The 23,417-nt window shown below is 39.9% G+C and overlaps 3 protein-coding genes across 3 annotated transcripts in view; 1 reads left to right on the top strand and 2 right to left on the bottom strand.

Moving 5' to 3' along the window:
• Positions 1-7,210, bottom strand: part of dync1i1a (dynein cytoplasmic 1 intermediate chain 1a) — a 103,602-nt gene extending 96,392 nt beyond the window's left edge. The window contains exons 1-4 of the mRNA XM_084080183.1: positions 7,116-7,210; positions 5,531-5,670; positions 3,778-3,892; positions 1,312-1,399 (exon numbers count right to left, since the gene is read on the bottom strand). Coding sequence (XP_083936309.1) covers positions 1,312-1,399; positions 3,778-3,892; positions 5,531-5,650 — 323 coding nt within the window. The 5' untranslated portion in view covers positions 5,651-5,670; positions 7,116-7,210. The remainder of the gene's footprint in view (positions 1-1,311; positions 1,400-3,777; positions 3,893-5,530; positions 5,671-7,115) is intronic.
• Positions 1-23,417, bottom strand: part of casd1 (CAS1 domain containing 1) — a 272,242-nt gene that overhangs the window by 132,178 nt on the left and 116,647 nt on the right. The gene's annotated exons all lie outside the window — the stretch shown is intronic.
• On the top strand, positions 8,285-22,294 carry pdk4 (pyruvate dehydrogenase kinase, isozyme 4). Its single transcript, XM_084080206.1, has 11 exons — positions 8,285-8,704; positions 9,704-9,845; positions 12,809-12,880; positions 13,875-14,059; positions 14,227-14,316; positions 15,457-15,534; positions 16,953-17,029; positions 17,566-17,664; positions 18,325-18,438; positions 19,028-19,141; positions 20,000-22,294. Exons 1-11 carry the CDS (start codon positions 8,587-8,589, stop codon positions 20,132-20,134), a joined length of 1,224 nt encoding a protein of 407 aa, XP_083936332.1. The 5' UTR covers positions 8,285-8,586; the 3' UTR covers positions 20,135-22,294.

Genomic DNA, 23,417 nt, shown 5'->3' with positions numbered 1-23,417 from the left:
TGAACACTCAGTATGAGTCATATTACCTTTATGACACATGACATTTATGGTTTGTGCCTATTCCACATTCTAAACATATTTGGTCCAGTGGCTCACCAAGGATGCTTTCTGAAGGTTTATCAATATATTACTCGCTGGCATGTTACAGTATATGGAAAGCACATCCATTCGTGATTTTACTTTGAGAAGAACAAGGTCAAAGACTATCGCACTTTTTCATCCACACTTTCTGATATGAACAATAAATGGGATGGCTATTGAACTTATTAAAGAGCTGTACTGTACCAGCTCAGAGGCCTCGTGGTTAGCTTGACTGCCATGAGTCTGCAAAGTCAGGGTTCAATCCCCAGCCGTGTTATACCACCAAAGACTAACAAATGGTACTCCCTGTTGTGGCCCTCATCATCAAAGGTTGGATTGGGGTTGAGTCCATGTGACATACTAGGATCATACCCAGGGGGCGTAGGCCTACTTGGACATCAACCTGTCTCAGGTTAAGTAAACAGGAGATAGGCTCCTGACCTACAGTAAGGCCCACATGTCTCAGGAACCGTTGGATACTTACTGTGGTCATCAACGCATGGGATGTTGTGACAAAAATGACAAATACTACATCCAAAAGCTAACAGGACACCACAACATCAACAACACTTACTGAGGCTGAACCTTACCTATACCTGTCATCCCATTGACAAAAGAAAGAGAGATAGAATATTTGTCAAAAAGGAAAGCGGCCAATTCTTTTTTTCTTATGACACCAAAGTAATTACCACCTCAATTGAGCCATGGCTATAAGAAACCGCAGGTTTCTGAAGTGGCAACCTCTCAAAGTGCATCCCTGGTGAATAGGTATGAGCAAAACTTAACATAATTTTCCTTTATATGTTCTACCTAATGGTCAGTCATCTCATGTTGCATTGCTTAAGAAAATCTGAACTGAATCAGCTGAATTCAAAAGCCTTTCGTCAGAATCATCTCCCATCTTCTCTTTAACCACTTTCAACCTGGCATCCCGATTTTGATGACATTATAGTCGAAGATTAAAAAAGAAATTGGAAAATTGTCACATTTTTTCAAAGGATAAAAAAAATATATATAAAATATAAATAGAAAATGTTCTAAAATAGTATAGTGAAAATAGTCGATTTACAAGCTCATAACTTTCTGAGCTTGTTGATTGGCTATTTTTAGTATTTGTTGTACAACTACGTATACAAGGCTTAAGTGGTTAATACATTTTAGGCAGGACAAGTCGAGGGATATTTAACTTAATCTAGCAAAGATGTCTGACATTCGTGATTTCAGACTTACCTGCCCGCTGTTGCCCCGTCAACTGAATCCTGGCTCCCGGTTTCACTGGGCGTGCTCACTGATTTGGAGGGGGACATGGGGTTCGGGACTAAATAATGAAAATAACACGTTTCCGACATTAAAGGCTGCAGTGGATGGACTGGTGAACCCAGGTATTGCCAATGAGAAGGAATGGGAGCCCATCGACCAAAACAAAACAACAAGATGGATGACATATGGTGTGTAAAGCAAAGCAAGGAGAATACATGATGAAAAATAAAGTATGAAAATGTATGTAAAAAACAAAAAACAAAAGGGGAACAGAGCGTCAAACGAGTCCTTTGAATTGCATTCGAAACTAATTTAGCAGGGATATACACTCTGAGATGTATTGGGAAGCTAATTAAAGCCAGAATAGGCACAGCAGTGACCTAATTCTGAGGTCCAGAGGGGGTGTTGTTCCAATGTTGGACCACTAGAGAACACTGCCAATAATGTTTATCAGGAGTGAAAGGGATCTTGGGTATTGAAGTCAATTGATCAGATTTTTTATAAGTGGAACGAGGATGAATTAAAAGACACGTGTATTTCTTTGTTTGTCCTGAAACAAATATATCGTATCTTTCGGGCAGAAACCAGCTGATCTCAATTTTCAACTTTTTTTTTTTTTTTTTATAAATCAGTGCTACTGAACACCATTTACATCTGTGTGTGGATTTTACAAATATTGAATATTGAAAAAAGTTTAATTCAACAGCGCTTCTGACTAAACCTCCTAACTCCATTGGATCCTCAAACTGTCGGTCAAACCACCTAACTCCAACTCGTGGAGTTGGGTGGTTTGTCCATCATTGATTAGAATGACGAAGTCAGACGGAAAATCTCCACATTAATGGGCAAAAACCTCCTAACTCCACTTGAGCAGTTTGGGTGAAGTGATGATAATATAAGGACACATTCAAGTATCTGACAATGTATAGTCACCATACCAACTTTGATGAGGCAGTGTTGTGTCGTTCTAAAAACATGGTCTTTATTTTGGACATAGCTGGTTTCTGCCCGACAGCAGAGATATGTACTTGTACTTCAAGGTATGCACACACAAGGAAACAAAGGATTCAACTTAAAGATGACTAAAGGATAGTGTTATGAGGACGTCCAATCAAATGGGTTGAAAATGTTTGCATCAATGTCAAGAAGCAATGTGCCGAGCAACAGAAGCACTAGATGAAATGACATGAAGCTGGATAACTACACATACGTACATGATAGCGTGTAGTAAATGGAAAATAATAGATAACAAAAACATCTGAAATGATGAAAAAAAAAGAATGCTCATAAGAAAAAGATGAGGGCCACACGTTCTTGATTGATTTAACATAAAAAATATTCGCATGAAATGTTCTGCCCATCTGATTTTCTTTTTTGCAAACAAACGACCATCAAAGCAAGCATGTCCTACCTAGACACTACCTATAGCATGCAGTCTGCCACAAACCCTTTGCCAGGTACGGTACTAATTAAAAGGACCATAGTGCCAAATACATGTCTATTCACTGCTTCCTACAGAAAAAAAAAATTGATTTCTTTTTAGATTTTGCGTATTTTTTATCCAAAGTCAAAACATTATCGAATTTACCTGAATAATAAAGGAGTTGGTATTGGCTAAACATCATTCAATAGTTAATAAGTCATGATGAACATTCAGATTTTGTTTATAAATAAATCTTTTCTCAAGGGATTATTTTGGGCCAAACTTTTCAAATCAATCCACATTTAAAATGCATTAAAATGCAACGAATAACACACACATGGCCAATTCATGGCATGTCAGTACTGCAAGTGACAAGCCAAGACAGGACAAATAATATACCAACCTGGTTGCCAGAAAAATACGTAGGCAACTGTTTCTGCAAACCACATCGTTGAATATCAACTTTTGTGATAAAAAAAAAAAGTGCATATACATTTCCAGATGCATGCCATGTCGACTAAATCCTAGATTTCATAGTTTAGCTTATTTCCATCCTATCTGTAAGCAACTCGAATGGCGCTGAAACGTCAGCACAGCCACTCATGTGACTCAAGATCGATGTTGACGGTGCGCCTGCCTTGAAACGTCGAGAGAATCGATGTATCCATGGTTTGCAGAAATGTAAAATGTCAAAAATAATTCTCTGGCAATTTGATTGTAATATTCATCACAGTGTACGATACATAGGTTGTATAAATAGGTAGTAGCATGCATCTGCTGGATGGTGTGCATTCTTTCAAGTTTACTACACACAGTATAGGTTCTACAGTAGACCAGAGCAACAACAAAAACACCACAAAACAAAACGTCCTAGTTGTTAGGGCCAAATACATTCTGAATATCCCTATATACTTTAATAGACCGATAGATATGCCTTTATTGATCCTTGTGGGGGAAATTTAGGTATCATATCATTTGATGATGTATCATTTGTAACGTGTAATGGGATGTACCTAGTGGAGGCTCGGGTGAAATGCCAATGCTCTGCAGCAAGGCCTCAGTCTCCCTGCGCTTACGATCCAGGTCTGAATCCTCTGGGGCGGCCTCTTTCTTCTGCTGGCTCTCTGCCTGCACAGCACAACACACAGCAAGTTATCCATCGTGAGTTAAAACATGGACACACCAATTGCATTCATGTATAATTACTGTCAATATGTGTTTTCGATGTGAAAATGTGTTGGGGGGGGGGAGTGAACATACATGCAAACACACACACACACACACACACACACACACACACACACACAGACACACAGACACACAGACACACACACACACACACACACACACACACACACACACACACACACACACACACACACACACACACACACAGAAAGACATCTGGAAAGATTACAGTTCTGAATCATCATTACACACATACAGTCACACACCACCTCAACACAATCGTACCCATACAGTAAGTCTTTGTCGTGGCAAAGTGCACTGGTTGGCAACGTGGGGTCCGGGGACCCCCAGGGGTTCCTTGGGGGGGGGGGTTCCAGAAGGTCCCCAGTAGGGTTGGGATCCTTTAGTATTTTAACGATTCCGGTTCCTTAACGATTCCCTCTTAACGGTCCGATTCCTTAACGGTTCCCTTCGCCGATTCCTATAGGGCACACATGGGCAACATATGGCCCGGGGGCCGGACCCAGCCCTTTGACCATCTCAATCTGGCCCGCCAAGTCATAAAAATAAAAAAACTGAAAATCTACATTTTAAAAGGCTGCCATATGTTACGGATTTTGAGACAAATTAATTTAACTCCAGTTAATATTAATTCATATTTGCCATTTGAGTACATACCTGCATTCCTCTATCCGTATGTACTCAAATGTTTTATGTTTATAATGTAACAGTGAAACAGTCTGCCGTGAGTTCATCATATAATGAATGCGATGTGAATACAATGTGTTTTATCAGTGACCTATGGAGAGGTGCATATCAGATAAGATGAGATACAGCATTGACGTGGATCTTTTCATTGTAATCTTGTGCAGAGTACACCAGAGTGATACAAAAAGAAAAAGAAAGATCAACATTTTGTTGATGAACATTGTTGTTGTGAAAGCAAGGACCTTATTCTAATGTAGTCTGGCATGTCTACCAAATTCACACAGTTTTAACATCATTCAGCACTTATGTGTTTCAAGTTTCAATTAAATTGTACAATGTGTGGCCCTTCACTCATTGTATGGAAGTCAGTGTGGCCCTCTGGAAATAAATGCTGCCCACCCCTGTTATAGGGGGTTACAAATGGACCCTTACGGGTCTGTAACTCTGAGAGTTATGATGGTCCTTGAAATTATAAAGTTTGAGAACCACCGGTATTGTAATTGTATAGCAGACGTGAAGTCCACATACCAGCTCTGACAGTGTGATAGAATCAGTTAAAGAAACGGCAAATGTGATTCCGGTTCCTCAATGTTGGATCTGGGTTCCTCCGGGTTCCGGATCCCAACCCTATTCCCCAGCTAAAATATACCAAATGTACAATTACAGGTCTGTTGAATTAACACTGAGGATTTTACAGTGTACATTGGGGTCCCAGAGGCCTAATGCATATCAAACTGGGTGCACTTGAAATGAAAAGGTTTGAGAATCCCTGGCCTAGTGGGAGCGAGCAGACACACAGACCATACAGACACAGTCACAGTGCACACCGGAGATGTCAGATGTGTGTATTTTACTCACTTTTTTACTCACTTTTCTTCTTACCTCTTTCCTCTTCCTCTCCTCCTCCTTTCTCTTTTTCTCCTCTCTGATCTGGGCCAGGCGCTGCTTCTTGCGCTCCAGCTCGGCTTTTAGGTCACTTTTGTCTGACATGGTCTCGTTTTGTGCTCGTGCTGTGTAAGAGGAGAAGACCATCGTGTGACGCTGTGCCGCAATGAATGACCTTTGCATGATATGTTTCACAATATGCAGTGGTGATTTGATCTGGGAGAATTCAGAATTTACACTTACACAACACTTTCAACAGATGGGGTATTTATATATGTGCATCATTTTGCAGACCCAGCTGGAAACAATGAGTGCAAGGGGAAACATTGTAGGAACTAGGTAGGTAGGCCACATTGGGCTGACATCCACAGCAACCTACTGTGTTACTATTTGGGGCAGCACTGCCACTGAGTGCTCCACTTTTAAGTAAAAATGTTAAACAGGACAGGCAACTAGTGTAGAACATTTTGTTTCAACCAAATACTGTATATAATGTTTGCTTAGCCAAGTACCATGTGTTATGCTAGTTGTAGTTAGGAAACAAGTTAAAATCCTGCATAGACCCACAACGTGTTGTGATGATTCCAATAAACCAATCCACCCTTTTCATGCAGAAATAGTAGGGTAAACACAGGTGTGATACTAATTAAGGTTCTGTTCCATTTAGTGGAGCAGAGCCTTGCTAACGAGCCAACATGCACAACAACAGCAGCAACTCTGACCTGAATGGAATGTAACCTTAACTAGTATCATTGGCAACACCTGTGTCTATCCATGTCAAAATTGCCACTGGGAAAAGGCCTATTAAAGCATGGGCTACCAAAGTCACCCACAGCTTGCATGATGGGACCAATGCTGTGTCATGAGTTCAAACACCACACCCAAGCTGAAAGCACATGTGCCTTACAATAATCAATATATAAAGCTGTATTATGCATAGCCCATAAATTATACATTTGCCTCAAGCGAGTTACATATCAAATTGACCTAGAACGGTATCAGAAAATCTATCAAAGAATTACAAATGTACTATACTGCAGAAAAGAGAGAACAGACACGACAGCATGTCTATAAATAGATCCAGTCATCAAACAAAGTAACACATCTGTGTAGCATGTTGGCACAGCCTTGCTATTAGCCTTGCTATTGCATATACTGTATATGGCTGATAAACCCTGGCATGACGGCACAAATAATACACATTTCAGTGGAGGAAGTGGAACAAACAGGGCTGAAGCTTTGGGGGACAGGCTACACTAATCCCCAAATGTTTGTATCAATTGCATGACGTCCAATAGGCCATTTAATGCCCTATAGGGCATTAAATGACGTCATGCAATTGATCATTTTTTAATTTGTTTTGGATAATTAAAACAAATATATATATAAATATAACATATAAATATATATTAAAATGTAAAAAAAATACATATTAAAAAAACATATATATATATCCCCTGTGGGAACTCATAGTGAGCATATACATTAGGCAGCATACAATAACCAACAAATGTAACAAACATGATTATGTCTTGTTTTTTTGTGTGTTGTGTTGTGTTGCGTAGCATACCTTAACGTCTGGAACTGATGCTGATGATGAGGATGATGTGTCACCGGCACAAAGATGCTGTCTCACTGTGTGATGCTGCACCCCGACCCCTCACCACATCCTAAACAATACGGGCAAATTACGTCGACTCTGGGTGTGTCTGTGGATAAAGGCACTTTGCACCTTTGTTATGAAGCTACCAATGACACCTTCTGGAACAGAGCATCTCAGCGTCTGATAATGACCCAAAATGAGACAGAAAACAGGTGTATTGTTGCACGCTGCATCCCTGGGAGAAGCAGGAGGAGGATGATGAGCAGCGTTGCCAGATTCTGCGAGAGAAATAAGCAACCAGTCCAGGTCTAGGAAAACAAGCCCAAATTAGAAGCAACCACATGACTCGAGTACTTTAAACCAGCATCAGCTATTTAGCCATTAGCCAAACTACAAGCTTGTAGATCTTCTGTTTTCAAAACCTTTTGCAATTAATGTGGAATATTTGTAATATGTTTTGAAACATTCAACCAACACAAATGCTCCCTGGCACAAAACATTTTCATGAAAATATTTGAGAACCAATGGTTTAAATAATAATAATTTAAAAAAAGGTGGAAGCTAGACTAAAAAAACAAGTACACTTTAGAAACAAGCACAAAAAAACGCAACTACCAATACTTACAAACTTTACAGAAAAAGAAGGCCAAAGTCTTATAATAAGCCGACATGGCAACCCTGGACGGGAGGAGGAGGAAGTCACCCCCCCCTCTCCTGTCTCACGGCGATTGCAATGCTGCCATCTTCTGGCCAGTTGAAAAAGTGTAGCCTATACTGTACCGTTTGAAAAAAATAGAGGAAAAATTAAAGGAAATGTTACCATATCTTCCCCAAAACGTCTATCATGTATTTCTAAACGGGACATTAGTTGATGTGGGGCGTCTTTACACCAGTTAACTAACTATATAAATGAAATAAGCAATTGTTAGTGATTCTGAGTTGTGTAGGAACTTAGACACATGATCCATTCCATCTACATTGTTTTGATTATGGGCACAGCAGCAACGTTTCGAAAACAACCTCGGTCCCGCCCCTAAAGCCCCTGTGTCGCGATGCCCATTGGTCGAATTCAACGCCAATCTTAATCGTGGCGATCAACAACAGCGCAGCACTCAGCGGTGGTTGTGTATTATGCACTGTGAAGAAGTCCGTTAAGATGCCCGGGAGGGATCAGCTACTGTAGGCGAATGGAGTGGATTGACAACCATCTCTTCTTAATCATGTTTAATATTGCACAAAAGACTCTCTGTTGATGGCTGACAGAATCTAACCGCTGGTATCCAAAGGTATTGGAGGTCCACGTTACGGTACAGGACTGGACTGTGCAGACAAGAAGAAACGGACCGTTAGGGACGGCCTGTCCCCGCTTCATAAAAACACACACACAAACAGTATTGCTATTGGTGTGGATCATCTGTGATCCAGAACCGCAGGAAACATGAAGTTCGCTCAGTTTTTATTGAAGAACGGCGCGATGGCTGGAATACCAAAGCAAGTGGAGAGGTTTGCCAAGTTCTCTCCCTCCCCACTGTCCATGAAGCAGTTCATTGACTTTGGTAAGTGTATATATATATATATATACATACATAAACATTGATTTTGATATTTGCATATAGATATGCAAATATCAAAATCGATAAAATACTTCTATGATGAACCTTGATCCAAGGTTAATACATACATAACATAGCAACGAGGCTTGACATGATTTTGCAACAGCTGTCATTATTATATATCATTATTGAGTAATTTTTCTGTGTGCACTGGTCAAATTTTACATTGGTGCAGTCAGCATGGTTCACAATAGGAATTATTACATAATAACTGATCCTGGAGTTATGGCCCAATTTCTCATTCTTTATTGTCACAGCTTGGCCCATAAAAAAACACTAGACCAGAGCAATATGTGTATTATTCTCTGAAACCATTCTGAATTTCTGACCTTCAAATCGCACCTCAAAACCCACCTGTTAAGCCATAGGCCAATCTATCACTTGTTTCTTTTGTTTTGTTCAGTTTATTGTTTCCCATTGTCTCCCTGTCTTAACTTATTACATTCAAATATAATGTATTATTAAATTCAGTTGTTAGCACTGGCAAATTATATAAAAAAACATGCAAACAGTGCTGAATACCTGTACAAACACCATGAACACACTGCTACTATACTGCTCAAAGAAATGTAGGGAACACTTTGATCCCTTAATTATTTTGAGTTTTCATGAACTGTGTACATACTGCTAACAAGAATTAAGGTATCAAAGTGTTCCCTTAATTATTTTGAGCAGTGTACATTATGAAGTTATTAGCTACCTATTAAGGTTGTTCGTGTTCTACAGTAACTACAGTTCATGTCCATGGCCATGCTGTCTGTCTGAAAAGTTCAGAAAAACAGTTGATTCATGCCTTATTGTATTGTCACAACATGTGGGAGGTCCCGCCCCATCGCAGAGTCCATCAGCTGTCTTGGAAAGAAGGGGGCTTTTCCACTAGGTAACGGGGTCAAAGTTGAGTCAATGTTTTTTCCCTTTTTTAACACTGCCTTGTGACCACAGGCTCGGCCAACGCTTGTGAGAAGACCTCATTCGTGTTCCTACGGCAGGAGCTTCCTGTCAGACTGGCCAACATCATGAAAGAAATTGACTTCCTCCCAGACAAACTGCTTGGCACTCCCTCCCTACAGCTCCTGACCAGCTGGTAGGGGTCATCTATATATATATATGTATGTATGTAAGAAGTATGTGTGTGCATGTGTGCATGTGTGCGTCCGCATCCGCGTGTGTGCATGCGCATGCGCGTGTGTGCGTGCGTGTTTGCGTTCGTGCATGTGTGTGTGTGTGTGTATGTGTAAATGTGTGTGTAAAGTAGTATTGAGCCTATCAGTAGATGTGGAAAGCTGTAATTGTCCAGCATTATCCTTCCTCATTGAAAGTCCACATTCCTTACCATAAGCTTACTTGTTATTACAGACTATAAATTAGGCATTACACCCCCTCTCAACCCAACCCAGACCTCAAGATATGGACACCCCATAGTTACGCTGAATTCACACCAGCAGTGTATTTCGCTTCCGTGTTCTAAGAAAGTAGCAAGGTTCAATGCCTTGGCGATGGAGAGGAGCGAATGCCACTTCACCCACCATGGCAGGATGCAGAGCCAAGAGTGGCAAAGTTGAGAAACGTTCAAGTTCGTGTTGTGCTCTGAAGTAGGCCTGGACTAGGCATACACACTCACCACCACTTGAGATGTACAGAAAATGACTACCGTGTGGACGTACTGAATATTGATAACAAAAGTATAAACTAGCAGTTGTAGATGTTAAATTAATTAAGATTGAGTAACTGTATGGCCTATATCTTACCTAAGATGTATAGACTGATTACAAACAAGCTGCCAGAGACGGGCATCAAGAGTCTGCACTACTCCTCCCTGTCTGTGAGTTCTCCTACCTGGCACAACTGTGCTGGAATTAGCCACTCAGAGCAGCAGAGCTCTAGTTGGACCACAACTCACTTATTTACGAGTGTGTCGCTCATACCTGAGACATGGCCATTTAGCGGGATTCCAGACTGAGACTGCAGACATTTGCTCGCCGCTGCAGGTGTGAATTCAGCGTTATGCTCAGATGTTCAGTATGGAGCACATCTCTGCCTCACTGTAATGAACTCTGTTGGTGTTGGGTTTGCATTAATAAGGCAGATCTTACTGTTATGTTCAAATGATGCATCAGCTTAACTCCCTCACCTCACTTCACCTGCAGGTCGCTGTACTTTTGTTTTTGCTATCTGATACGTTCCCCTCAAATAGGAAATAGGCCTTACGGTGGTTGTTTGAATTAGATAAGCCAAGCTGAGTTTGCAGCCCACACCCTCTGTTTCCTGTTGTTATGCTATCTTCAAGCTTGACCTTTTATAAAAAAAAACTTTATTAAAAAGATCATGTACTTGCATTCACTCTCATGTGCATCGATTTCAGTGCAGTGTAGGCTATATATTATTGTTTTGAAAGTTAGTTGTTAGAAAACATGCTGATAGCAGCAGATGTCAATAACATAAAGATACTGGCGTTAAACTGGTCTGAACTAGTCAACGCTGTTGCTTTTGTTACAAACAATAGGTAGGTAGCCTATATCAGCTATCTTTCTGCACTCTCCCAGTATCATGAACCTGTGTGAAAGGTGTGGCTGTTTGAAAGGTGAGAGGCAATAAACGGTTGTGTGTGTCAAACATCAGATGTGTGTATTAGGAGGCATGACAGCTTTACTCTGTTCTATCAAAGTCAATATCAATAACTGCAATGAAGTTGCTTGCTTGCTTGACTCAGCCTAGTTACTTGTGGGGTACTCAGAACATGCATACAGTACTGATGTTATGACTGCATACTTTTACAGTATGCAGTCACAACAACATCAGTTTAAGCCAAACCCAGAACCATTACTGTGTCTCCTCCCAAACTCGTGGCTCTAACCACCTCTATGCTATGCAATACAAAAATCAATGGTGTTTAGTCAGTTTACTTGGATGTGTCACTGCCTTTATCATGCATTTGTTTCTTATTGACCCTCTTTACTGTAATCCAACTAACCACAGTTGTATGTTTACTATTTAAAGTTCTTCATAGATACTGAAAATGACATCATAGAAAAAGTGCCTTTTTAACATTTGCACATGTAGAAGTAATTATTTTTGTCTCATTGTCTTAGACCCCCACCCCACAATTAGAATTCAGTTCCAGTTTTTAGTGTCTATATTTGGCAATCTACCTCTTTGACTCAGACTTTATCTTCTTTCCTTCCATTACATAACTTGTTTTGTTGGCACAGAACTAGGGCACAAGAGAGAGAGACAGAGAGAGAGAGAGAGAGAAAGATCATGGTATCATGGTGTGACATTTCCTGATGAGTAAAGTCTCTTAAATCAGCACTCGTACAGTATTTCAAGAGCGCGCTCCGTGTTTACGATGGGTGTGACTCTAATACTGAGTCAGTGTTGAAGGTCGTTTCAGGGACAGCACGTTGGAGGCACAAGCAGCCAGCCACGCCGCCTGTCACCTTTCACCCAGTTTCCCCTACAGCGCTAGAGAAACAGAACAGAACGCATGCCTGCCTGGGACTCGCTGTGACTTCCTCTGTCAGTGGCCTACATCTAAAGTCCGTCAAGCAGCTGTGATAAACAAGCTGCCACATGAGACTCAGACTGTCAGGCACTGAAGCATTGATTATTGTATTAGCATTGATTGGTTGTTGGAGTTTAGTGTAGCTAATTAGACTAATGTGTATTGTGTTCTCACAAATTTTCTCAAAAGAGAATCTATAGAGAAGGGTCACTGGTGCATCCTTTGGTTGAACTACTGTGTTGCTGCATGTAAATAAGCCCCCTTGATTGGCTTATTGTGTTGCTGAATTACCTTTGACCCTTATTCTGGCCATATGGCATACAGAGTAAAGTACAGTAAATAAGCAAATGTAAATTAATTTAACCTTGTAGCACATTCGTTATAGCATATTGTTTATTATTGTTATCACTTCAAGTCTTTTGTCCATCTCTGTTCTTATTATTGTATTTATTACTTCTACGTACGTATAGTTTAGAAATTTGCCATATTCTGATTCATCTACAATCCTGAAATGTATTTTCATGCTTTTTTTTTGTTCCCACTAGGTATTCACAGAGTCTGCTAGAGCTTGTGGAATTTCTCGAGCAAGACCCAGATGATAAAAGAGTCCTCTCCAAGTAAGTCATACATTCTGTACTGTACAGTACGGGCGTGTTGCTGGTCAATTTGTGACGCTGAGTACAGTATTATGTATGTTGGTACATCAACAACACACATAGTATGTTTATCTGCGTGCATTTACGTATGTGTTTTTCCTACATCTAGGTTGTAGGATTGCTACAGTTTATTGGCCATGCTTGTGTGCAGCTCATTCATGCTTAGTGCTGGGCAATAATAAACAAAGTGGGAAGTTCTATGTTGAAACCTTTAAAAGTATGTTATTATTTGTCTTTTTATATTAAGGGAAAATAAAACATTTGCCTTAATACATTCTAATTGGCCTCTATAACTAATATTAAAAATGTAAAACACCTTAAATATTGTATTTATTTCATAAATAGTTCATATTTTACTCAAGAGGGTCAATGCCCGTCGCAAGTTGATGATGTCCATGTGTGGTCCAGCCCTAATGAATGTTATTAGCCTGTCTTAATAAAAAAATACTTAATACTTCCTAATGTTAATATGAGCATCAAAACAATATTTTAAATACATTTTTATGAGCACATGCATTCCATAGGGCTGGACCACACATGGACAAATGACATCATCAACTTGTTACGGGCATTGTCCCTCTTGAGTAAAATAACTTTTTATAAAATAAATAGTAGCTAACCCTAACCCTAACCCTAAGGGGTTAGGGTCCTCCTCTCAGCCCTCAATTTCCTGTTTCTCGATTTAGACTTTTCAGTCTAAATAAAGTCCAATAGGTAATCTGTAAAAAATACAGTTCTTCTACCAAATAAAGACATATATAACATGCAGGTAAACTATTGTGTTGACAACATCAAATCAAGGCATATCAAAGTCAAAGATCGACCTGCGTGTATTTATTGGTCCATAAATGTCCCAGTATCATATTCGGATCATATCGTCCAGACTGAATAGCCCTTGCCAGCTGCCCTGACATAATCTGAACCTTGAACTTTACTTTTGTCTCACCGCCTCCAGCTTCACGGAAACTCTGTGTAACGTCCGCAACCGCCACAACAACGTGGTGCCCACCATGGCCCAGGGGGTGGTGGAGTACAAGGAGATGTACGGCGTGGACCCCGTCACAAACCAGAACGTCCAGTACTTCTTGGACCGCTTCTACATGAGCCGCATCTCAACGCGCATGCTCATGAACCAACACAGTCAGTATACTGTACCACCAGTGTCTCTGTGACAGTGTGTTTTTATAGAAATGATGATGTATGTTATGTTATAAAAGCGAAAGGAAACTGTAAATATCGCCAATATTAACAACGGCCATATAATCACACCGTCCTCCTGTGTGTGTTTGTCATTCTGTAACCTTTAGCCTTAATCTTTGACGGCAGCGCCAACCCTGCCCATCCCAAACACATCGGGAGCATCGACCCCAGCTGTGACGTGGTGGAGGTAGTAAGAGGTAATAATACAACACTGCTTTCTCTGTAGAAGGAGCTGCAGTCACACTGGTTGAGGTCTTCATAGTTAGCTTGTTGTTTTGCACTGCTTACTGATTTGTGATAGTTTGACAGTTTAATTTATAGACTCACAGTGTCCAATGGGGGAGTGAAAAGATGTCATGATGAGATTGCCCTGTTTAACAGCCAATGAAAATGTTAAATGCTGTAAATAAAAGCCTAGTCAATATTTTTAGAGTTTTGTTGCCTACCTCTTATGCCTTATGTCAGACTGCTATAGAGCACCGAAGTCTGACATCACTGCCATGAGAGACCACTTTTGTATTGGAAATCCCATAGGCAAATCTTAGATTGTGTCATACTGTATAAGAACTGTGTTCCAAAAATAAACAAATCACCCCAGCAATTTTACTCATAATGATATGAAGCATCAACTGACGGGGAAAAAAATAATTTATCCAAAGTAAGTAAGATTTTTTTTTTTTTTCAAACACAGACATTATCAAATGTAACTCAATATCATAAACGACACAGGGCTCTATTAAGGACTTCATAGGTAAGACCTGGTGTTATTACTTAATTTAAGACGTGGATTTTGCTATTATGGATGCAGTAATGTGCGCACTGCACCAAGGTGCTATGTGGTAAAACTGCCCTGAATTAGTCATGGGTGTGTTTGGGCGTTACTTTAATCAATCCAATCAGAGTACCTGCTACCGGATTAGACCCGGGGCGAGGGTGTTTTAGGACGACGGTTCTTCTATTCCATTTCGGAATGGAGAGTGGAGCATGAGAAAAGAAGGGCCGTCCGATGTTTCCTTTTCGCTTGATGTCGTTTGATGGAGAGACATTTTACATTTTAAGAATCGGTTCAGAATTGACTGAGTACGGCTATAGTTAAATGTGAACCTCTTGCTGATGCACGCGCTCTGCGCGCCCGTCGCAGCCGATGTTGCCAGTGTCTTTACAACATAACATTTCTTTTAGCGGGTGGAGAACAGCAGCCAACAAAGCTAACAAGTTTTTCAACAGCAATGACATGCTTGGATTCTTTTTTTTCTTCATTCTTTACCTCACAATGTTACAGACAATGGATACATTCCTGTGTGCAAACCCTAATAACAGCCACAATTTCTCTACAGATGCCTATGAGACCTCCAAGATGCTCTGTGAACAGTATTACCTGGCTTCTCCTGAAATAGAGATCACGCAGTTCAACGGTATGTCCCGGAGCTACTAACTTGAACAAGACCTTCTATTCTCGTCCTTTTTTGGGGCTAGAGGCACAGAAGTAATTTTAAGTTTATTCATATTTATATAGCACAATATGTGCAAGAGTCTGGTTTGACCAGTGCCTTCTGCTGTTAGTTTAGTAGAGGTTCTGTCTGATTACTATCAGCTGGCCCCGTCAGAACCCAGCCAAAGTTTTATCCAATCCAGAGGCTTTGATCCACATAGCTCATACCTACAGGGAACTCAGTGCAGTGCAGACGGACCTGGTTTATTTCATCATGATAATCCACATAGTATTGGAGAATGTTAAAACAGTCAGCTGCATTATAAGGCATTAAAGAGATTGCCGGTGATACTGTAAGAAGAATAAAGCCCATTCTTCAAAGTATGACAGGGTTATTGTTACAATATGTGGTTTCCACAAAACCCCGATTACATCACTTTCAGATAATCTTAACATCTTAATAATGTGCAGGTTTATTTACACTTTGCAATTAGAAGTTTATGCACCGACATTTGGCTATAAGCACTACAGACTACACTAAATCATTTGTCGTATATCAAATAATCAAATAGCAAAAATAGGTGCTATTATCAGTCATTGTGATACATGGAAGAACAAAAAAAAAATAATTTTATATTTTTGAATTGTGAAAATTTGCCAAAAATAGGGATGCCATCTTATAATGAGCATTAGTGAGGACCAATTACTGTATATGAAGAAAAAGTTGAAAATGGGTGAAGGGCTCCTTTAAGGACAGGCGTGTCATGGTTGAGCGCAGGCGTACTCCATTTCTCAGTATATGATTTCACAACATGTCCCAGGAATTAGCTGTTGGGTGATAGTAGTTGGCAGTTAATTTCTGTGAAATAAAACATTCTGAACACACTGATTATGTCAGTGTCATCACTTCAGCTGTAAACTGGGTTATGTTTTTGCATAAAAGTTGCATCCAACTTCACATTAACTCGTTTGTCTTGGTTTTGAATTTGTCATGGGCATGGCTAGTGCTGAGCTATATATCACAATTATTGTTATTACGTTTTCTTTGGTGTATTTTTATGTCCTTTTGAACTTGAAATAATTAATAATTAACCAAAATTATTTCTTCCCTACCTTTCCATTGCTTGCCCTTTTACCTGTGTTATTCAATAGTCCATTTACAGTAAATAAAGACCTGCATACCACCATGGTAGCATACAGTACAGTGTATACTGTAACATGACATTGTACATTTAAGGAAAAAAGCATGACAATAAACACTGTCTGACTGACTGTTATTGGTCTGTTAATCTAATAAATCTAGCTTTCAAGACACACCGCTCAGCACTAGTTAGGTGACACATTGAGAGAGTGTAGCATTTTGTTTTGTCGTTGTCATTACAATTATCACGCTTTTCACAGCCAAACATCCCGAGCAGCCCATCCATCTGGTGTATGTGCCCTCCCACCTCTACCACATGCTGTTTGAGCTCTTCAAGGTACAGTGACTGTCTTCCACACCCAAACTACTAACTGTTAGATAATGTAAAAAATGTCAGTTTACAGAAGATTTGTTCTTGCCTTTCCATTTATTCTGCTCTAAATTACTTATTTGTTTAACCCATTTACCTGAGACTGAATTTAACGCCTTCTAAACCTAAGTTTTCTGAAAAACATCAGTTGTTTTTTGTTTAAAAAAATAAATAAATTCATGTTGTTATACATAGCAACATCTAAAATGACACAGATGCTTTACCGGATTGAAGGGTATAACAACTTTCCAGGTCTGAATGCGTTAAGGACATTTTTATTATATAATATGTCATTGAATTTCACAATGTGATACTGCTTGATATAAAACAGGTTTAATGTCAACCTTAGCCCACTTAAAATCTAGGTTAGTACTCTGTACCCAAGAACCACTCCTAAGGTCTGCAGTGACTGATTTGCTGTTGTTGACAATGCAGATGGGTGGTGGCCCACGCTATACTGTACATCAGTGTAATGTTAATGTACTGTGTGTGTTCTCCTTCAGAATGCAATGAGAGCCACAGTAGAGACCCACGAGACCAGCCTCACTATGCCACCAATCAAATTACGAGTTTCACTGGGTTCTGAGGACCTCACTATCAAGGTACATTAAGGACACTTGACTTTGTAATGCCTATAGTGTGTATTGGAGTTCAGGGGACTTCTTTAGCAAGAGAAACACCGTGTGCTCATTGTATAACAACACCGAAATACATGTTCCTCTATCAAATAAGTCTACACATACGTTGTCTACTTTGTACAAAGTAAATAGGTGATTGGAAGTTTGTATTAGCTATAAACAGGCCGAACGGAAGGCAACAACATGGCAGTAATAAGATTCATCTGAAATGTCAAATGATTGGTCTCAAGGACACCCATTCACCCACACACTCAATAAAGTTACAGTTTAATAGGCAACATTTCGGTCAATGACCTTCAGGCTTAAGTCAACTCCACCAGCGCACCTGTCATAAAGATTTATGCCAGGCTAATGACTTGTTCTTACTGTAGCATATACTGTACACAACTGTTACTCTCTAATCAGCAACAGTAGTGACACAATGCAACTGAAAATGTGTTCCCCGGAATCCGCTGATATATAGTATGCTTTATTTACTTAAAAAACAACTAAAACTAAAACTAAAAAAAAAAAAATATAAATAGATCTGAATGTGCCAAATAATGAAGACAGAACCTATATATTGACCATGAGCCTGTTGCCATAAGAATGAGAGAGAACATGACGTGTTGTGGTTGTGTGTAGATGTCCGACAGAGGAGGTGGAGTTCCTCTGAGGAAGATTGAACGTCTGTTCAGCTACATGTACTCCACAGCCCCCAGTCCGGTCCTGGGGGACAACTCCCGCAACGCCCCACTGGTGAGCCCTGACTGCACGGCTGTGTATTTAGTTTACTGGCTAGCTGATTCCATTTGTTTCCATTAGCATTGCTATAAAATCCCAACAAGCAGTGGACATTTCTTAATAACCATAGTGCATTTTTTTTTTTTAACTAAAAAAAACATAACTATCCCTTTAATAGGATACCTCATGTACAGTATGTTTGACATTTTGTCTTGTCATCTGACTTTGTTTCCTTTGTTTCTTTCTGCAACACTGCGAAACTGCAAAGAATTTATCGTAAAACATTAACCATGATCCAATTCTCCCTTTGCTAAACCGAGCTTGACATAAGTGAACATGTTTGTAAATGAGTTGAATTACAAAACTGTGGACTTTAGCTGTGATGCATTTCTTGGGATTAAACATTAAGCCAGTGAGACAATGAAAGGCCGTTACAACTGTTGACCAAACTAAGTTAATATACAGTAAGTTTGAATGTAAGCTCATGTTTTTTTTTTGTTAGGTTTTTTTTATGTTTCAGGAACTGTGTTTTTGATCTGTGATGCTGCAATGCCTCCACTGTAGCATCCTTTAATATCCATACCTCCTTCCCTCTGTCCTTCAGGCTGGTTTTGGATACGGTCTGCCCATCTCCCGTCTGTATGCTAAGTACTTCCAGGGAGACCTGCAGCTCTATTCCATGGAGGGCCATGGTACTTCAGCTGTCATATACCTGAAGGTGAGAAAAACACAGCAGACTGGCTTTGAGAAACTTTGCTGTTTACTACTGCTACTACTACTGAAAAAATGAACAACTTTTATTTATACAGCACCTCACATAGAATGCAGGACTTAAATAAGTAGGCTCAGCTGCTTGGCATTATCAGCAAGGCAAAAAGACTGTGTAGAGGTTCACGTGTATGTGTGTATACTGACCGTACCCACTGTATTGACTAAATGGTGGCACATGTGGTGTAATTCTATTACACAACATAAATAGCACAGCGGATGAGTGTCTTGCTGCGAGTGGTGACTTTCCATGTGATCTTTTCTAGAGAAACAGAGAGATGTTTGTCCTTCCACTATGAAGTACAGCAATGCTATACTATTTGCTGTCAGGCTGACCCACGTGGACAGTAGCATCCCTGTACTGGGCATGTCATGATAGGCGAACATACGCAAACATTCTCCGACCAAAAGTTCAGCTATTTTTGGCTAAGAGATTTGGTGTAGAGGGAAAAAAAGGAGGGGACCAAGTATAGTGGTTCATGGAACTGTGTAGGAAAGCCCAAGTGTGAAAGGCTGTGGACTAGCCTAGCACAGTTCAGGTTGCTTGTAGAGGTAGTAAAGAAAACAATGTATTCATATAGCACCATTCAAACAATAAGTGACAAAGTGGTTTTAAAATACTTTAAATGACCCTATACACGGGGGAGTTACAACATAAATTAAGGCAAGTGAAAATAAATAAGTTTGAATAACATTAAAACATAAAATAAAATGTGTCAATGTGGCTTTCCTGAGGCTTTCCATGTCACTGTTAATACCCTACAGAGCTGTAATATTTAAGCTTCTCTGCTCTATGATCTGTTCTCAGGCCCTGTCTTCAGATTCGGTAGAGAGACTTCCTGTTTTCAACAAGTCTGCATTAAGGCATTACCAGTCGAGCATAGAGGCGGATGATTGGTGCATGCCCAGTAGGGAGCCAAAGCAGCTGGGCAGGATGGACTGACAGAGCGAGCTCCGAAAATTGAAACAATGGGAACAAAATGAGGTCAAGGCGGACGATGAGGAATAAGAGTGGTTTCTCTGTGACAGGAGAAACAGGTAAACTTTGAACTGACACTACGAAGTGCCTTCACACGTGGATTTACAGTATGCACATGCCATTTGGACTCTGTCTACAACACAAAGTTAGAATTCCTCAGAGGTGAAATTGCCCAGTGAAATTGCCCAATGAGACTCATGTCACATCGGATGGCCACACCAAAACAGAAGGACTTCAATCGTTTTGATGAAAATAAAACGATTTCAGACCAGCCTCCAAGAAGTTTCACCTACTGTAGCAGAATCTGACCATATTTGAAAGCAATTCAAATATAATTAATATTAATCAGTGAATACTACAAGCTAGGAAGTGTCAGAGTAACTCTGAGGGTTTTAACTTGTCTCATTCACCAATCACAAACACTTGCTGCTATTTATTTTAGGCATCGTTTAACATGAATGCACTTTTAAGCAGTCAATGAAGCTAGTGATTTGTTTTGAGAGGCAAGCTAAATTACGTCCATTTCCAAATCGGGGGCAAAATTCGGTACTCTCTTGGAAATAGAGTACCGAAGTCCTGGCATCAAAAACACACCACATGGGTCATAAAAATGTCTCCTTTCAAAAACACTGTTGACTTTATTAAGATTTTAACCTATGACATGCCTAATATAGGCGTGCCAGGTTGAACTGTCTTCATGACCCCGGGGGCGTAGTTTTGACTTCAGACTTTGGTACTCTATGGTTGATGGCAAATTAAGGTACTGTGCAAACACCACAGTGGTAAATTAAATTGAACTGTAAAGCTACGTGTACAGCAGTCAGTCTGACAGCCAAACCATAGTCAACTCCATTGGGCTCTCTCAGGTTACATATCATTTTATTTTTTTAATGCCTCTGATGAAGAGCTTCTTCAGTATTGTACCTAATCCACTTACCTTGTGAACCCTGAACAGAAGTTGCCTGAAGAGTTTACAAACTCTGTGAAACTAAGGTCATGGTTTTGAGTAAGTCAATGCTCCCGTTTTAGAATGAATATCCTAGAGTTTATTAATGCTGCCACTTGGCTATTGGCAGCAACAACATTCATGCCTGGTCATGAATGTTGAGAGCGCTCAGAGATATGCAAATGGTATGTGCCTTTCTATTTTGAGCATCAGAAGTGTGTATCGCACATGATCTCAAATCATTGTGAGTGGGGGTTAACCGAATACGTGTACAATGGTTCATGAGTTGTACTGCAAATCAGATGGAACCATTTCATAGACCTTACCCACCACTTTCAAAATCACTTTACTCCTTTGAAATGTATAAAACAGTGTATACTTTGATCAGTCAAGTATTTATTGGTGTTGTCTATTTGAAATTAAATAGAGAGAAAATTACACAAATGTCCACATATTATTAACCACAGCATGTTGAAGGTTATTTGTTATTAGTGTTGCCATAAATACTGTTTTATAACCTTGCATTTCAATTACTTAAACCAGCTGAACTATATGAAAGCCATGATTCCGTGTTCCAGTGAGTCTTTAAAGCTGGAAACAGCTTTGTAGGTGGCCAATGCGGACATGTTCTTTTCTGGACCTTATGGTGTGCACTTTTATGTGAAATCCTTTTTTACTTTAGTGCTATAAAGGAAGCCAAGTGCACCACCTTTAAAAATTCCATACAGAGCCTTGCAATGTGTTTTGTACTGGACACGTCGCCTGGGTTGCAGAGACATTGAAACCCCCATGAGTACCAATGGGTGAACTATTAAGTGAAATTATCATTCAGTGTACCCCATGAATGTTAATGTCCTATTGACGTTAATGAAATGGAATGAAAGAGGCCAGTTGATTTTGCAGATAAGCCATATCATTGTTGTCCAATGTTCCTATATTTCAAATTGACTTCACTACCTTTGCATGTGTTTTCCTTCAAAAACCTGTCTGCATTGTAATGTCTTTTAATTGAAGTATTAATGCACTTTGTTTTGTTGAATAGTAAATTGTTTTTCTTTATGAATGACAAGATATACGGATGGTCTTCATTTGTTTTATAAGCTTTATCCTCAAGGGCCAAGTGTTATTTTTGGTGGAATTTACCGTTCAATGGACATAAATATCATTACGAATCTCAACATCCCTCAGCTTTTTTAAATATGCTTGAAACACTTGTCATTTTGTTAGATTCTTTCATCAATAAGTATTTTCTACCCCTTCACACCCCTTAAGAACTTTGGGCCTTTAATTCATCAATATCAATCATTATATATAGAGGATACAGGATATGGAGCCATACATGATAGTGAAATTGAAAGAGGTGAAACAAAAATGAGCAGAGGAAAATGTTAACAGGGATACTATAATTTTTAGGCTGATAAATCATCTCTGTGGAGTATAGTCAGGCAGAACACCATATACAAATATGAAAACCATTTTCGTCTGGGTAATAGCATCAGTGTTTCAGACAGCTATATATCCATAAAACATTTCCCAGCAGACAGTAACATTTTGTTTTGAGATGCTTTAATTTTCTAAGTGTCCTACTGTAAATGGATCTGGCCCCAAGCAGATCAACTCAGTGACAAACAAGTGTCTTGAGCAAGACAATGAGCCATGGCCTCTATACTGATTTTGTTGCCTCAATAGCCTTTGCCCTAGTGCCACCCGTAGGCCAAAATATCCATTTGAGCCCTACTTATTTTGGTGCTCCCATGGCCTTTCCTCTAGCGCCACACGGACACACACTTCCACACTTCCATTCTATACGAGCAAAGGAGTTTGTAAAACATTTGCTTCTGGTGGCGAAGCATCTTCTGGAGACAACAACTACAACCACTCAAACGGACTACAAACCAGCAAACTGATTTCCGACCGATTTGTCTCTGTTGTGGTCTATACCTTTATTCTACCAGTCAATCCCATTGAGATTAAAATCTCTTTTATAAGAGAGACATGGTCAAGAAGGTCAGCAGTAAACATACTGTACTGTAGTTTGGGTGTTTCTCTGGATGTGCACAAGTCATTCAAAACAAATGTCACATGCTCCTCTGGCCCTCCTCGTGGGTTTTAACGTGTCACCTCCCCAAATGTCCTCCCACATGCCTTCCACTCACTTCTCTGTCTCTGCAACTTGTTTTCTGAAATGTCGCTTCACTTCCACACAGAGCACTGAGACAAGCAGAGGCCAGTGGTTATTTATGGCCAGCTGCCAATAGGGGCTGAGAACAGGCCGTCCTGTTCTGCTTTACTTTAGTGCTT

The sequence above is a fragment of the Gymnoscopelus microlampas genome, assembly GCF_963454915.1.
Source record: "Gymnoscopelus microlampas genome assembly, chromosome: 15".
NCBI lineage: Eukaryota > Metazoa > Chordata > Actinopteri > Myctophiformes > Myctophidae > Gymnoscopelus > Gymnoscopelus microlampas.
Note: the sequence above shows the minus strand (reverse complement) of the source record. Positions and strands in the feature narration are given on the sequence as shown.